Source organism: Coccinella septempunctata, chromosome 1 (genome assembly GCF_907165205.1).
Source record: "Coccinella septempunctata chromosome 1, icCocSept1.1, whole genome shotgun sequence".
Classification (NCBI taxonomy): domain Eukaryota; kingdom Metazoa; phylum Arthropoda; class Insecta; order Coleoptera; family Coccinellidae; genus Coccinella; species Coccinella septempunctata.
The window spans coordinates 46,159,404-46,178,332 of record NC_058189.1 but is presented as its reverse complement, the minus strand read 5'-3'; the positions used below and the strand labels follow the sequence as shown (position 1 = coordinate 46,178,332).

The window sequence follows — 18,929 nt, the reverse complement described above, 5'->3', positions numbered from 1 at the left end:
TGAGGAATTCGAATATGATATTAATAAATTTTTTGATACAGTCATTTTCGAGATACGACAGGGATTTCTGATTTTTTGAATGTAAACTATAGTTGAATGTTCTTTCATCTTGCTGCAATTTTTTTGCTGATTTCAAAAATGTATCATATGTCGCTATTCACATGAATATAACGTAAAAAAAAATTCAATACTTTTTCATGCTTTTCTATTCAGTGTTGAATTTTCAGTAGGCTGGCGTAACCATAGCGACCGTAGAAAATGCATTATGGTTTGTGAACTTCACATAATCCTATGGGAACTCAACCTTCTGTGATAGGAATCACCGACAGTCGAATAATTGTTTCTTTTATATATTGATATCCTTTAAAAGAGAGTAAAAGACTTTCGTCTGATTATTAAAGAAGGAAATTTATTCAATTATCGTTTTTTTATTTATATGAAAGAAACTTAAAGGGTCAGTAATATAAATGAAATACGATAGCTATCTATAATTATAATTTTTACAAAAGTAAGATGATGAAAAATAGGTACTTCTGTTAACGGTACTGTTCGAATTGTGAACCATCGTAAGATGAGCATACCAAACATCACGTGAACAAACGATGGCAATCCGTGATTCCAATCATAGAGGCTCAGGTTCACAAAATATAATGCATTTTCAACGGTTGCTATGGTAAGCCAGCCTACTTATAATTCAACAGAGAAACGAAAGGCAGGAAAAAGTATTGAATTTTTTTTTCGTGTAACATTCATTTGAATGGTGACATATGATACATTTTTAAATCAGCAAAAAAATTCCAGCAAGATTAAAGAACTTTCAACTATAATTTACATTTGAAAAATCAGAAATCCCTGTCGTCTGTCGTATCTCGAAAATGACAGTATCAAAAAATTTAATATTATCATATACAAATTCCTCATAAAAAAGTTCCTGTAGAATGTAACAACAGATTTCGAATACGAGTTCAAATAAGCGAGTTATTCATCTTCATTGAAAATGACAATTCCTCAATTTTCTTTCATAACTCAAAATCTATGACCGTTAGGCTGGATGTGTGTTCAGATTTGGAATAGTCAGGAAAAAAGAGCTCGAGAATGTGTCATCCGTTTTCTTCTAGCTGCTATAGTTCTCGAGATCCCTTCAGCAAACAACGAATTTTGCCCCCCCTGTACATAATAGATAGGTACAGAGTAAGTCTCCTGTTTCCTGTGATATATGAAAGGTTGTCTCCACGAAATCACTCAGCGCAGGACAGAAGTTCATTTATTCCATATTCATGAAAATAAAACGGAAAATATCGAATTTATCATCAGTAATGTTATGAAATATTCTTCGTCATGGTTGTAATCAATATGATGGGAATAATTTATGTTTTGAGTCATTATCCCAATTTTTTCAACATACTTCCATATTCCAGGCTGATTTGATCATAAATCGAAATTCAGGTGAAAATTCACAAGAACTGTTCCAACAATACTGCTAGAACACTACAAGACATAGTGAAAATGCTACTGAGAAAAGAGAACTCATTTACCCAAATGTATATCTATCTTTTGAAAACGCTCAAAAACACGGTTTTTGTCAAGTGTTGTTATTTTCATATTTTACATCGCAGGTGTTGTGTATTTCAATATTAGTTTTTTAGAACAGAATGGAAGTAATTCTTGCTGATTTGTTATAACACTAAAAGTTGAGAACGTGATTTTTTCCATATCTCTATTTGGTTGTTTGAGTAACATTGTTTCATTCAAAAACTCACAGGACGGCAAGATGGGGAAAATCATGATGAGGTATAGCTACCCCATAGCCCATAATGATTCTTGAGCTCAATTGGGATTTATTCTATCTCAAGATAGTCTCAAAGTAAGAAAAAACTGCAATCTTAACGTAGTCTTCAAAAGGAAACGATTATAAAAAAGTAACTGACGGAAGTTGATAGAAATATGAAAAAAATGGTAAGAGAACAAAAACGACGAATGGGTCGCATATTCTATCTGGGGGAAATGGGCACACTGTAACTGTGCTGGAATAGATGACGAGGGTGATCAAGCAATATTTGTATGCGAGTTTTATTGTCAGATATGAAATATATCGCCCATACCCCATCTTGCCCCCTAGGGTGGGACAGAAGAAAATTCTTTGCAACATTTCTATAACACGAGAACATAACCAAAATTGGAAGATCTTGAGGAAGAACTGTTACACATCAATTGGGGCATCTTAGTCTTTAGCGACATAAAAGAGCAGGCGAAGAACAACTCCTGCTGTATTCAGGTCACATGCTTCATTATAGAGTAATGTATCTTACCCTGAAACTGAACTTCAGATACCATCTGAGAATCATTCAAACTTACGCCCCGATGACTGCATATTCAGATGATGAAGTGGAAGCATTTTATGACGATATTACCGAAATCCTTCTTTTAATACTCTTATAATAGAAGATTTCAAGCTTGAGTAGGGCACAGAGGATAGCGCAACATTCATGGGACACCATTCTCAACGAAATTAAAATTAATCCTGAATTTCTTGACCGCCTAGCAACATAAATTTTGCTTTGGCATCAGTAATTTTTTCGGCCGTAAAGTAGAAATTCAGAGTTTGCCTCCAACGATCCCAGTCGTTCACAAACTGCATTTCGCACGGATAATGAGGAAAAAGGAGACTTATAATGCTTCAGGGCTTGAAAACCATTGTGAGTTCTTAGTTTATCAATTTATTTGAAGAATCTGCCACTTTTCCACAATTTTAACATTTTGCTTTCAACCTCGTCTCCATTTATAATGTCCTCTACTCTGTACAAAAAGAAAATATTATAATATATTTTATATTAAACTTTATTCCGTCCGTCACAATCGACGCAAAATTCAATTATTCCGTCACCATGGAAATAGAAAAGTCATTATAATCTATATTAGTGCTTTGTGATAATAACTCTTTGACAAACATATAGTGTGTTCACTACATCTAACAGTTACTAGTTTTCCAGTTTTCGTAAGAATCGAGACTGGCCATGACATGCGCGTGGCAGATCGTTGAACGTACTGCAATGAACAGGAATTGCGCACAATATCTTCAACACTTTCTCGAAAAATTCATCAACACACTGAAATTATTCAGTTTATAGTAGAACAGCTGATACCTAAGTGAATACAAAATAAACTCACATCAACGTAAATTCCATCTACGTCATATGATGTTGCTGGTGGAGAGGCTCTGGGAAGGTATCTATAAAATTCTTCATGTCCCTTGTACCATTTGACAGCGTAAAGAGCGTCTCCGCCCAAATCGTAGTTGCAATACAGAACTGCCGACTCTCCTGGCATCTTGAATTCGGGAATATTCACGCGGACCCACTTCAGTCCAGTCGCTGATAAATACCCTGTAATGAGGTACAATCAATATGACGATCTTGCAAAAATGGTGAACTCAGTATTATCATTTTTTTGGCTAGTGTGACTCGTCTGATTGGAGGTCGTATTCGTTCTATCATTATCAACTTTATTTAAATTGCTTGTCCAGCTTTTACTCGCGAGGATGCACTTCATTTGCCCTCATTCAAGCATGTCGTCGTCCATATGACTTGGGCGGCTCGACGAGCATCGAGCGACTCTTTCCTTTGATTAAGGCGGATCGGCCACCGAATGCGAAGTTGAGCGAAGCTGTGCTTTTTCAATGCTAAATCACGAGCTACGTCACTCGATTCGTAGCTTGTCAATTATATTAGTACTGAAAATGCTCAGCTTCGCGCAACTTCGCATTCGGTGGCCGATCCGCCTAAGATTTTTAAAACTCTGGTGTATTCACTGATTCGATTTTGTTTTTAATTTCGTGGGGATATGGGATCAGTTCCGTTTTTCCCAGTGTAGGTGGCGCTGTTTAGAATTTGACAGACAGACAGAGCATTGTCAATTGATATTTGAAAATATATTGAATACTTTACTACGACTTACGAATATGTTGTATTTATAAGCGATTATTGGTGTGTGAAAATGTATAAGTTTCGATAAAGGGATGTAGAACATTCATTTATTCAACATGTCGTTCAGTTTTCTGTATGGACAATCAAGAACTACAGCTAAGAATTCGGTGTTGTTGGAATTTGAGGCAGAGCCAAATCAGATGAACGAACATTCGGGACGATATTGCTAAATTTTATGGCATATATTTCAAAGAAACTGTATTGGAAATACGTAATGTGAATTGCGAACATGTATTGAGAATCAGAAATACATCCATCTATTCGACTCTGTTCTTCAAATATTCTGTATGAGTAGATACAGTGAAAATTCTTTTTTCGTCAACTGTGTTTTATCGAAATCATATTGAATAACTCCCCTCACGAATTCAATTTGTCAAAGGGAAATTATCTTGAAGGAGAATAGTAAATATGTACTCCTTCGAACCTTTATTCGATAGTGTTTGAATATTAACCGATTTGTTTTTACAAAGAAAATTAAACTGTAAATCACAAATAATCCTTAACAGCTGACAAAATGGGCCAGTTCATATTTTGCACTCGTTGATCGATATTCGACATATCAATGCAAAACAAAATAAAACGAGAGATCATTCGACTTCCTTTGGTAGAACAAGGAGAGAACGAAGCAAATGACATGGTGTCGCCGCCACGAAACTGTTTCCATATCCCCGATTTTCTGAAATGATGATGCTCGCAAAAAGTGACAAGTGCACACAACAGTGTTTTAGACATCTTACCTTTGATGAACCGACAAACAGAGACAACTATGCCGACAACAAGCGGAGCCACTCAAGCCAAAAATTCATAAGGCTTGCGCGCTTGTCCTGGCTCGGGCTATCGTCCACATTACTCGTTAGCCACCCTAGTTACATAAGCACGAGCATGAGTAGTGTGGACCGGCCTTCACACAAAACTTTTGCTGATGACTGAAAGAATGTGACCCAATGTTCGGTTGAAATAAAAAGAATTTCTGAAGACCATAAGATATCTTTCGAATGCTTTGCAAATCGTTGGAAAATCTGACAATAAATTTCCCATAACCAATTATTCCAAGCTAACATGTAGAAACTCATTTTTTGTTATACCAACAACATATGGTCCATTCACGTTCATAAAAGCACTCGGTTGACCATTTCACTTTGTATAGTATGAAAATATGAGGTCGTGAAAATCCTCAGTAATCACGTTCTTCCGACAATGTGAATTTACTTCAGAAAACAAATTGATTCGAAAATCTAAGAATATCATCAACATTCAAAATCAAGCAATTTGCGATGCCCTGTACAAGGTGTTTCACGCGAATTTTATCAATGGTTTATTTGAAAAATTCCACACCCATGCTTCAAGGTTCTGGAGTTATTAATTCATTGATCTCCAATTTCACGTGAAGATGGTTTTGAATGAACTGTTATAACTCAATTAGAGTCGAGTTCAATCAAGAAACAGTTGGATTAACTTCAAGACTATCTTTACATCAAATTTGACAATCTTGAGGTTTGGGCATGAAAATATTCAAATAAACCGTAGTTTATTGGAAAAATGGAAAATGTAATAAAATTTAGGATTTTAAATAAAGAAGTTTGGCTTAACTTCCGGTATAACTACCGAAACGACACTAGACACTATAGTACCAGTAGTGGTTGTTTTCGATATTTCCTTCAGTATTCATTTTATTTTTACCCAGATTTACATTTCTTGTTCAAGGAGTTGTTCGAATAATTTCACATTCTCAAATATTGCAGTGAGCATATACCATTCTGCTGTTTTATTTTCATTTTGAATGTTTGCTACCTTTATAAAGAATTGATTTCCTAATACATTGAAATAAAGATATGGGGCGTCAATATGATCCATAATTATTTCACATATACATACTCGTACATGTACTCGTAGTCTAATTCTGGCATTGTATAAAGGTCTTTATACAATGGTTCTGGTATTTTTCACTACTTTTTCATTTTCATTAATTATAATATTATTCTAATAATTTCATATTCCCAATTATTCTACCTCAATATGGAGTTTTGATTCGCACTCGTGCTTTGTCGATGTGTTGATAAGATATGTTAATTACAAGTGGAAAAGAGGCTTTCAAAATAGGTGAGACTTAAAACTGATTTATCATCCTGCATCTGTGATGGGGTGGGTAAAGATCAAGTAGTTTAATATTATAACAAATAGCATTATATTGGGATTGTGATGAAGGAAGATCAAAAATATCAGTTGATATTGTAGAAGTAATAAATAAAATTGTGTTTTAGTTGAATAATGTGAAACGAATGTACAGAATAGCAATCGTACCTAATACTAGAATAACTAGTTATTCGCAAGAAAATTAATATTCCCAAAAAGCTGCGATAATTCAAATTGCATATCGCCCAAATTCTCCTATTTTATTGATTTCGAAATATCATAATTACTCATATTCATATTATCCTGATTCTCCATAGGTACCGAAGTACCCTTCAGAAGCTCCGTAAGCTTGTGCGAGTTCGGAGAGTCAGTTGTGTTCTGTGTAGGCTTTGTTACTGTGTCCTCACGCCACCTTAGGCACAGCACTTCCTTACCCCCACCCCAAATACGGTTTTTAGTTCTGCAATCAGTCGCTATGTGACTCTGCATACGAAAATATATATCATATTCTCCACAGATTACTGTATTCTGACATATTGGATTTGTGAACGCCAACAGTGTCAATGTCAATATGTTTTAATGCAAATTCTTGTTTACAAACGAGATCTTATACGAGAGTAAATTAAAAATACCCATTTATTGAACTCGACAGTCTTATCAGGAAATCGATTTTCTTGTAAGAAATGTTTGATTCAAAGAACCACGTAATTATAACATTAATCGTTTATACTTAAATCAATCCAACCAAACCCTTTAAAAATTGTGTTAATGGAAATGAAAGTCAAACTGTGTAGTCAGGTATTAAGCCACTCCGTGGGGTCAATGATGAAGCTCATTTCTCAATAGGGTAAGTTTTTTTTTCAAACATAATAATACAAAAATTTACTATTTTCCTTTTTAGAAATCAAGCATCCGCTTCAGCTTCCCAGAGAGGCTATCGACACTGCTGACTTTATACTATTCTTGGAAGAGTTATTTGATTCGTTGAATGTATCCAGAGTTTGCACATCCACTGCGAAACTCTCAAAGAAGACGGTTAGTATTCAAACAGAACACAATGTTTGTTGGGAGCAGGCGATACAAATTTTCAACAGTATTTCATTTTATTGCCCTCGAAAGAAAAGATCCATTGTGGTGCCCACTTTGAAGAATATAGTGACAACATTGAAAGCATTCCTTTACCTTAGGCAAAAACTGTTCAGTGATTATCACTTTAAATATATTCTCACTGGGGCTTTCAATCAAGATTATTTGGAAAACCTTTTTGTGTACATTAGAGCACATGGAGTAAGAAATACTGACCCAAATGTTGAACACTTTATTTCATCATTCAAAACTATAGTTATTTAATTTTATGTCAGTGCATTCCGGGGGATCTAACTGTGAGGAAGATAAAACGGAGTCGTTGTTTAGAGACTTTGAAATCTTTCCTGCAGGAAAATATAAAATCCACATGGGTCTTTGGGCAACTAATTTTTTTTTTCCAAATTATTAATGCATGCTAAGCTTTGGCATGCTGTTTTTGATTTCTATTGCCGACTCCCAACAAACATTTTGTCCTTTTTGGATAATGTTGAAGATTTCTGAAGAAATAATAATTTCAACCTCATTTCCTATGAACAATATTATTACTGTTTATTATAATTATTGTCTTACGAAGATATGTGACCCTATTGACATTTTACCTCTGCTCATATATTCATTGCCATAATTATAGCTTATGTATTTCCATTTTTTTTTTCCTGTGCTGGGTATATCAATATATGTATATTGTTCATGACAAGTTTTATTTCTCCTTAAAATTCGCCCTAATAATCCATATTATTCTATCGACGTCTAAAATACCAGTGAATGGGCTAATTTAAATTTCGCGCCATGCGATTGCAGTTTCCCGTTATACCGACATTTCTCCCGGTTAGTTGGGTGGCAAGCGCATGGGGGCGCTGAGGGCGGGATAAACTGTATTTTTCATCGTAGAACGTGAGTGTCAGATCTATTCTACTCTGTAATCTGTGCACAGCACTGTTAATTTGAACCCAACGGTGAATGGTGACCCGTACCCGTATGGACTAGAAAATTCCTTCTTTTGCCCGGGATCGAACTCAGTACCTTGCGGTTGCGATATACTAATAAGCTATAAGCCGACCGACGCTTCTAACCACCAAGCTATGGACGCTAATAAGAACGTTCAATTCATTGGAAGTTCCATCAATTATGAGTATGAAACCCCTCTCTACAGCGTGTTTTAGGTGTAGAGGAAAACATACGAATGAAGATATTTTATGGACAATTCTAGCAATTAAGCCTATTTCAGGCTTATTCGAAACAAATTCATGAAGGTGAAGTGAAAGGAAATCCAATTAATAATGAATGTTCGCTCCACTGATGAACACATGAAGCACAAAATTAGCAGTTCTCTTCAATGCAATGTGATTCGTTTCTTCATAGGTACGTATTCGATGAGGACGAATTCGTTTTGATATTCATTTAATAATAATTCATAGGAAAAAATCTCATTCGAAGTTATAATCTCAGTTGAGAAATATCGGTCTTAGGAAAAAAAACACAACGCAACTATTCCTTCAATGCGTTTCGGCAAATTATTTTGCCTCTGTCGGGCTTTAATGTTTTGAATTATTATTTTTTCGTAATAAGTGTTGAATTATAGTGTATAATTTGTGATGTTTTTCATGGTTTATACGAATATTGTGATGTTCCTATACTATTTATTTTCTTCCCCTGTCACTGTTTTTTTCTGTAATTTTTTTATGTTGATATTTTGCCTAAGGAGGCATACTAAATTGCCGAAACGTCGTGAAGAAATAGTTGCGTTGGGCTCTTGGTTCGTAAGACCGATATTTCCCAACTGAGACGTTTCAATATTATTCGACCTCAGTCCTTTGAGGCTTTTGGTTTTAGTTTTTTCGTGAGTTTGTCGGAGCAGATTTGTTCCATTATATCTATCCTTGTTCCCTAAAAGCCGTTTCTCGTAAGCCAATGAAATCAAAGCCAAACTTTACAGTTTACTTTTCAAGACACCATTTTGTGTCAAGTATTTTCATCACTTTGAGGTTGACAAAACACAGGACTAATCGTGTTTATTGAAATAAACTTTAAAGTATTAATCTTGAAAATAAAAAAGCATTTTATGGTGAAACGCCAGTTAAGGTATCACAAAAATAATTCAAGAAAGAAAATGAACAGAAAATAAACAAACCTGACTATAAAAAATGAAACCGAAAAGGAATGATAGTTAATGATACGCATCAAAAAATTGATAAGCATGTAACGAAAACCCTCATCCTCACTGCCTAAATTCGTATTTTTTCAACCTGATATATCTCACGGAATATTCTCTGGAGAAATTTGATGCTATCAACATGCTTTTTTCAAGTTCTCTTGTTCACTCAAAACATTATAGTTGAAATCATGATTCAAAACCGAGCTTAAAACCGATTTCATTTTGTATGTATTCAAGGTAGCTTTCATAATTTAGTACCTACGTAATATTTTTAATGATATTATGTTCTTACATAACGTTAGATCTGACGGAAGCTCTGGAATTTTTTTCCAAAACATTTATTTCATTAAATATTGCACTTACCCTGAAGTATTACGAAAAATGTAACGAAATGAATCCACCTCATGAAAATCCACATCATTCGAAATTCAATGTTCAATCACGCTGTTGTGATCATGGTTTTCATAGTTCTATTGTCGTCATTGGTTTCTCAGTGAACTCTTTTTTTGGTACCAAGCGAGGTGCCAATGTATTCACCTAGGAAAACTGTTTCGATAGGTAGCATCCTGACGTTTGGATGAATCTTGTTGATGGTCAGATTTTCCTGAAACAACGGATCAGTTAGAAGTAACATATTGTAGGTATCTAAATCGTAGTAAATTAACTTTTTTTTTATTCATTATCAGAACGGTCGTACATAGCTACAACAGCAAACTCCTTTGTCGCTCAAAATAGAATATTCACTGTAATCGATATTGATCATATTCTAGTGAACTATGCTGGAGCGTTAATTGCTAAATATCGCAATTGACTATCCATAAATTGCCACTGGCATTCGAAGTGGGAATTACATTGAGTTGCATCTTGATTTGTAAATTTTGAAGAGAACCACCGTAGCTGCTTCATTTTACATGGCCAAACTCATCAGAAATAATTTACTCATGTGATTCAATTACACACAATTGAAAATATTTTCAGGATATCAATTCTGCAAAAAAAGAATATCGGGCGAGTCTCAGGAGTTTTTCAGTCTACGACATTAAAGACCAATAGTATCACATACCATTAAATGCCCATTAGAATTTGAAGGTAGAAGGTAGCGATCTCGATCTTTTTCACAAAGGGCTTGAAAAATGATGTGCGACTTCAAACGATTTGCGTTTGCTGAACATATTTCTTTTGTTATAATTCTCTTCTGGTGTATATTTCTAAATTAGTTTCAATGAAGAGAGTGTCATGATTATTATTTTACGAATATAAAAAATATAAAAGTATTCCTAATAATATACTCGAATAATGCAATAATGCGCCTTTTTCGAGTAATTTGATATTCAAAAATGAAAAATATGTTTGTGATTTTCGAAAAATTTAGTGGGTACTTTGGCCCAATGCAACCCTGTTTAAGATCCACACATACGAATATCAAAACATAACAGATAACAAATGTGCAGCGTCATATATTCAGATTGTTATTCTGAAAGGAATTTTTTTGTCATTAGAGTGTTCTGTGCATAGACATATAGACATGGACTGTGCCTTCCCTTTCTATCTATGCATGAAATACGGTCAAGAAAAGTGACAGAGAGAAACGCACGTCAGGCATGCAGTTGTCTCTTTCTAGAATATTGATTGGTCCACACTCACCTCTATGTGAACAAAAAAGAGAAGGTAAATGCCCGACGATCATTTCTCTCTTTCTATAAAAAAAGCCAATTTCATGCTGACATTGCTCAGTCCATGTCTCTATGTCTATGGTTCTGTGTTTGTCAACAAGACAACGTTTGAACGTTCAGATGTTTAAGTATTGACATGTTGAGCTTCTTATTTAATGTTTTCTCCAATATTATGTTGCACTTGAGGTATGAGTAAAAGATTAAAAATAAAAATAAACTTTTCTAGAAAACATAACAGGGTCAGGATAATGTGATGAGGTTTTACTTAGAATAGTACGAAGGTAAGACGAAATGTTGAACGAAGACACTGTGTTTCTGCTAAGAAATGAACGGTAGATAATCTGAATATTTAATAAATAAAAAATCGTCCAGAAACTCCACTACTTAATACTTAATAATAACTTAATAACTTAACCCATCAATCCTAACACGACAAAAATAAGTGTTCAAGCATATTCATCAAAAGAACTGAAGATCCTTCAGAATGATATATAATTACTATTTACGTTTCTCATACCGTCTGTTCCGATATTCCTGAACAGTACTGTCAGTATTTCAGAGACGATGCCTATTGGCCCAGTCGTTCGAGTTCTATTGTTATTCGATTGCTGGCCAGTAAAACCAGCAATATCGGAACAGGCCCATTGTGGGGAAGCCCTAGAGGGAAATTCGGGATTTATTGAAGCCTGTCAGATTAACATAAGGAGAGATACCTTGGACCCTGTAGAATATTTCTACCAAAAATTAAACATACTCGAGCGTGTCATATTAAAATATATGTGGTAAATTACATGTTGAAAAGTATATATTCCCTTTATGTGACAATTTAAGCGTGACGAAAATGTTTGGGAGGGCACCAAACTTGCAAAGTCACACGTCAAGAATACATTATCTAGCGTGGTGGCTGCGTTTTTTATTTGAAAACTTATGCAAGCTGAAACTATAAAAATTGGCCATAAGGTTCACAAAAATCAGTTTTTTTGATCACTCCTCTGCTGGGTTCAAATTGTTTTCGCATTCATTATAAACGTTGTAGAGCATAATATTTTCTACAAATTTTCTACGAAGAAATTTTTTTAACGTTTGGACGTTTTAAGATATATGGCAATTAATGTACATCAGACCGAGTTTCTACATTGACCTTGGCATTTCGCATGTGCGGCTGAGCTCCTCGCCCTTATAGCCCTCTAACTCGAAAACGGTTAAGAGTATGTAAAATTGCTTCAGGCAGAAGTTGTACAGCATTTTATTATCTACAACTTTCATAATGAATACATAAACGATTAGAGGTACAGGAAGGGAGGTATTGAAAAAATGCCTTGTTATCATCTTCAAAGTGTCGGATTGAGAGAACTCTTCTGATTAATGTTAGATTAATGGGTCAACACCTCTGCAACAGCAAGATTCACCATCTTTATGAAAATCTGACACGCTCGAGTATGTACGAGTAACTATTTTTTCTTGCATTTTCAAACGATTTCAAACGACTACTGTGACCTTGTGTCACATCCGAAATCTCAGTCTCTTGAAAAGTAGCTTCCTTTGAGCCCAATTAACATATCCTCTAAAAAGGTGACACGCTCGTCAAATTTTTTTTTGCCATTTTCAACTCTTCCATACGACCAGTCCCACCACGCAAACTGTCCGATTAACATGAATTTATTATCAGAGACACGTAGGGCATATACATACAGTATCTGAATCTGACACGCTCTAGTATGTATACCTGACGATTTTTTTTACATCTTCAAAAACCTGCAGACGCTTTCTCTACCGCTGAAAGTGCATACATCGTAAAAACTTTTTTTTTCTTTTTACCATCATACCATCTAATCTCCAAAACCCACTGAGTCTCCACAACTATCATGCGGGGTCACCAAATCAAGGAAGGTACCAAAATGATCACACGCCTACGAATTTGCGATCAGAAGATGTCTCACTCCACATTAAATGGACCTTTTTGTGGTTCTTCCAAGGAAATTATGTTTATTTGGCTTTACTCTAAGGAGTCTCTCGTAGGCCACCACGATTATGACGATTATTTGATCTGCAACTATTCCGGGTTTGGCTCCAGGAGGTGACGTGTAGTCTTGTATGTATTCGAGACAACCTTTGTTATGAGATCCAGTCTGGACAATGTTATTGTTGGAATTACTCTTGTTGGGGTAGCGTGGGGGATCTGTTTATTGCAAACAGAGGGTGATGTTTACGTTTTGGAACAGGAAATCCTAAACCATTTCATAACAAGTGTTTAATTCTTGCTTTACTGTCAAACAAAGAATGTCTGAATTTTTCGGTTAGATTTTGTGAATAATGTGTAATTATATACTATATAATATATACACTTATATAAATTAATCACAATTTTGTATTAAAATTTGCACGGCACAACCAGTATTATACCTCTACATCGTTCTCATCGTTCGATAGCTGATTTGATGGCAATTTCAACATTCTACCACTGCTTGGTTGAAAACTGAAAGGTTTATTAGTTTGTTGGATTTTAATTAGAAAAATGGGAAAAATTAGAGGTCACATTTCTTATATATTTCTGCTGGGGAAGTATTTTTCAGAAAATTTTCACCATTTTTGATTTTTCTATTATGTAGGTAAATCTCTTTGCTGCCTCGGCCTGTAATCTACAGCGTGTTTATGGGAAGATCATCAAGTTGCACAAATCGAATTCATCTAAACTCAATATTTTAAAATTACAAAATTCATTTTAAATTTTGTCAGTAGATTCTTTGCAGATAAAATAGGGTAAATTTATAACTATACCTAAGATATTCGATGTTCACCTGAGCAATTTTGACATTTCATGACCTGTTGATGAATTCTCAACAATTCCAACGAATAATTCATCAGACACAATTCTTGAAACGTCAGAATTATTTAGCGGAACATAAAATTTGAGTTTTTTCAGTTTCCGAAAGTCACAGAATCATGAAGTAGTCCGAAATGGCTCTTTGCCCCCATTTCAAGTTCTTCTTTGATCACTCTCGAAGTTTCCAATTTTGGTATAGGATTCAGTTTATTAACTCCACTCCATTTCCAAGAACAATGAAAAATATACATTATAGTTTAGACGAATTCGATTTGTTCAACTTGATGATCTTATAATCTTGATGACCCTAAATATTTTTAGATCCAAAAAGCAAACAGTTTAAAACTGATAATGGTTAAGATTTTCAGCAGCAGAAATATCTCAAAAAGTTTGACCTCTAGTTTTCACCACTTTGTTCATTAACTCATAAAACGTTGAGTTTTTACCCAAGGTATGATAAACTGTTGTATTGTCATTAAATCAGTTATCTTACGATAAGAAGATATACTGAGTGTTCCATTCGAAATAAAAAAGTAGTAGGCTGTTGCCAGTATAACTGAAGCAAGAGATCTGAAAATATTTTAGGAAGGAAGTTCATTGCCGATGATCCCAAAATTTTCAGAACAAAATCATGAGTAGTTCTCCATAAACGTCTAAAAGACCATCGCGGTGAATTGAGCTGTATAAGGGAGGTTTTGAATTTTGACTCTTAACATTGAGTATTAATGGGTTTAATACTCAATGGTTCTGAGCAGGTTAACGGATGTATCAATATCTAATAATACTAGAAACTAGTAAAGAAAATAAATGTGAAATTCTAGAAAGTTTATAAATATGACAAAGCACTCGACCGATGTATAGTCCATTCACTTTTATAAAAGCAGTCGGTTGGCCATGGAACTATGTCTTTATTACTAGAACTGAGTAAAGTTGATATCGTTAATATCAAAAGGACGTTGCCTCAACCATCAATCAACTCCTATATTATAATGCCGACAGTTTTTGCCAAAAAGCAAAGCAAAAGTATCAGGAATTGCTCTTTTGAATTGCAAGCTGCTCATTCTAATATTTCTAATAGTAACCCTGATATATTGATATCGATGGTTTATCAGACGGTATTAAACATATTCGGTGTGACTTAATTAATATTTATGTTTCATATAAAACTGAACGACTTATATTTCCACAATCAGGAAGATAGCGAGTAAAGAGATGACAAAGAATTTCTCTTTATTCGGAGACCGAAAAAGATATTATTTTGTAAAATTTAGCGGAGACAAATTTGGAAAAATAATTTGAGAAATGAACGCTTCTGTATTGACTCACTACTTGCAGTTTTGCGGAAGAACGAAACAACATCATTCGCAGGTAAATAAAAGTGCAAAATACTTGGAGATCCCTTGAAACCTATAAATTTCGTTTTCTCTCGATACATCTCCAACAACAAAAATTATACATAATATTATTCGCCGTTTAACCGTCTACTCAACTCAATAAGGAAATAGGTATATTTTTGTTCAATAGAACATTGATAGATGGGACCATTAGCAGTTAATTCGCAAACGTCAAGATAAAGTCAGGATAAAAAAACACCTTGGCCTTAATCCTGTACGCAAATATAAACAATCACGACTCACCAAAAAAATGTGATGAATAAAGTAATAAAAGTAAACCAATATGAGAATAGAAGAAAGGGCCATCCATACAGTCACATAAATAATGCGATTCATATTTAATTTTTCATAATGGTTTTTTACAATACTTGATAAAAAGCCTTCTCGAAATCTATTCCATAGAATAGAAAAAAAATTTTCAACCAAAAAATACAACGAACTCTCCCAAAATTTCAAATATTATGATAACTATGTGACTAAGGAATATACTGGGAGGTCTCAGCAATTTTCCAAAGAAGTTTTCAGGGAAATAATTCTGAAAATATCAATTTATTGTATGGAGGAATTGTAGACTCTGAAACTGCTCGTTTGGATTATATTTATCAAGGAATATTGTTCTGAGGAATCTGCTTCTGAAAAATAATGCGTGAAGTAGGTACTTGGAAGGTGAATGCAGTTTTTACAACCATTCTTTCATTATACTGATGTTGGCTTTTACGACTGGATGCTCTTTTTATTGAATTTAGTTTGGTATCCTCATTAATATTCATTCAAACAAAATTATACAATAAGCATAAAAAGGCATTTCGTGAATGCGAATGAGAAGACCTAGAAAAACAACAAATGCTGCTTGGAAGTATGATAATATGTATATAGGTTGTCAGGGAATAAGTCCGACAAACTTTAGGGGGTGATTCTGCATGAATAAATAATGACATCATGCTATACAACTTTTGTCCGCAAATCTTCGTTTTTCGAGATACGGGGGGTTAAAGTTGACTATTTATTTATTGCTATTCCTTTTTTGTATGGGGCGCCGTTTTTAAGCACAAAAAAAAACATCTTAACGAGTAACTTTTTTATCGAAAAGAATGGAAAATTATACAAATGTGGAATTGTCTATGGTCGAAGTAATGGAAATGGTCTGCCATCTCGACGATTGTATGCTGAGTTGTATCAGGACGTAGGGTACCCCATTACACAATATTTGCTCGTCTTCACCAACGTTTGCGCGAAAATGGTACAATTAAAAAACAAATGGCTACGGGCGTCCGCGACAAATACTGTGCAACTCGAAGAAGCAGTTCTCGAGTGGCGCAGTGTCCTGAAACAAGTAATCAAAAAATTGCCAACATCTTGAATTTAAGCTTCATTCAGAATTCTTAATGAACAGCAATCGTATCCATTTTATATTCAACGTGTGCAAGCTTTACTACCTAAAGCCTTTTTTCCGCGCCTAGTTTTTCACGATTGGATTCCCCATCAAATCGCTCAAAATCATAATTTTTGAATGACGTTTTGTTTAAATAGCTAATTTTGGACGACAGTGTATAAGAAACTTCCATAACAATCACTTCTGGGCTGAGGAAAATCCACCTGGAATCTTTGAAGCTTATTTTTAGCATCAGTTTTCAGTAAATGTATGGATAAGAGTAATTGATGATCATTTAGTCGGTCCATGTTTCTTCCCATCATAACTAACAGGCGACTCTTACCTTCATTTCCTATGGGAAATTCTTATTCTTGAAGAAATCTTTCTACAGCTGAGACAACACTTATGGTTCATGCATGATGGTGCACCAGCCTATTTTAGCATTCATGTATGCAATCAACTACTTAGATACAGTGTAGGTAGGGGGGGAACGGAATATTGGCCTGCTCGATGGCCTGATTTAAATCCTCTCGATATTAGCCATTGGGGTTTTCTTAAGTCGTTAGTTTATTCCACTCTCATCGGAAATGTTGGGAAACCAATCGGCTTTGAGCCAATAAGAAACACACCAGAAATATTTGCGCGAATACGACAATCAATGAGGCGAAGAGTCGAATCATTTATTACATCTGAGGGAGGTCATTTTGAACATTTGTTCTAGCTTTACGCTTATTTTTTATTAGTGTTATATTATGTAATTGTTCTGGTTAAATGTTATTGTATTAGATAGAAGAATTCGAAAATGATTGATAGTTTGAAGTAATATAAATAATTTTTTTCACAAAATGGAGATCATTACCGGTATGCGCGCCAATGATGGCGCCATAAAACTCTTGATTGCATGTCAGAAAATGCGTAATAACTATAAATAGTATCTCGGAAAATGAAGCATTTTCGGACAAAAGTAATATAGCATAATCTTATTGTTTTTTTATGCAGAATCATCTCCTGAAGTTTGTCGCACTTATTCACTAACCTGTATATGATAGGGTCCATTTGAATTCTCTATAGAGTAAGTGCGACAAACTTCAGGCTTCTGCTTATAAGCAGAACCCATGATAAGTACAACCTATGATTCAATTCTGTCGGTTCCTATTCAATTTGTAGCCTATTATGGCCAAAAGGTGTTTTTTTTTTAAAGATTGGGATATAAGGGTATTCTAACTCTTCACTCTCGAAGAATGGGTGATTTGGTAGGTTGCTTATTCAATTTTATAAGGCTTACACTAAGTATTTTTACGTATGGAAAACAAACTGATGATTGATCGTCAGATGTGAAGTTGTAACTAACTATTTGAATTCAGAATACCGCAATTATCTGAAATGCTTTTTCATGATTTCTCTTCTGGAATTGCCTTAATACTGCATATTTTCTACGCAATCTTTATTTGTATTGATGTTTGATGTAGAACAGATGATTCACTTGTCCAATTATTGGAATAGCCAGAGGGAATATTTTTGATATATTTCATATGAATTTTTCTTATTATTCCCGAAAATTGTTGGAGAGTAAGGAATTTCGGATTATATCAATTAGGGCTGGTGCATTCAACTCTTATTCGCCTCTCTTTTTCGTTTCAGTAATGGTAATGTGTAGCAATTTCAACTCACATTTAGTCTCAGAAGTTATGATAGTGAAAGACATAAATTGTTTATGAAACTTTATCCCGAGTCACGCACAGTTCTCTTTTATTTTTAAATTGAACGGTATTGTCAATGAGTAACCAGAAACCAAGTTCGTAATTACTTGTCGCAAAAGAAAAGTTTTTTCATTAAATGCCCCGCTCACGCTTGCTGCTTCGCGCTCAACTGCTGCCAGGATTCAAATGTGAACCAGCCGTGTTAAATATTGGTCCTTCGCATGCGCGTGACATTGTGTTTATCCCTGTAAGTTACGATTCCTTCTTGCGATTTCCTTATACTGGAGCTTTTGAATATTGAATAAGCTTCGTACGGATATGCATATTTTCTGAAAGGTTTTTGAATTATTGAAAAATGACAGAGGGTTCAAATAGACATAACCTTCATTGAAAATTTCAACATAACACATGTGAAGGAGATATTTTTGAAATATCGCATACTTAATTTTTTTCACATTTTCCCATTTATTGTCAACAATGTTTCTCGTATCTCTTTCTCCACCATGTTTCAATAGTCACTTTTGCAAATTGTGAATCAATCATCACGTGAAAATGCACCTCGCACACTTTTATCACAACGAAAAACAGAGTAAGGTCTGTTCACTATTT

General features: G+C 34.6%; 1 protein-coding gene across 2 annotated transcripts in view; it reads right to left on the bottom strand.

The window, feature by feature from the left end:
• Positions 1-18,479, bottom strand: part of LOC123320442 — an 84,853-nt gene extending 66,374 nt beyond the window's left edge. For both annotated transcript variants that reach the window (XM_044907768.1, XM_044907777.1), the window contains exons 1-3: positions 18,292-18,479; positions 9,721-9,961; positions 3,169-3,383 (exon numbers count right to left, since the gene is read on the bottom strand). In XM_044907768.1, coding sequence (XP_044763703.1) covers positions 3,169-3,383; positions 9,721-9,778 — 273 coding nt within the window. In that variant the 5' untranslated portion in view covers positions 9,779-9,961; positions 18,292-18,479. The remainder of the gene's footprint in view (positions 1-3,168; positions 3,384-9,720; positions 9,962-18,291) is intronic.
• Positions 18,480-18,929: the final 450 nt, after the last annotated feature.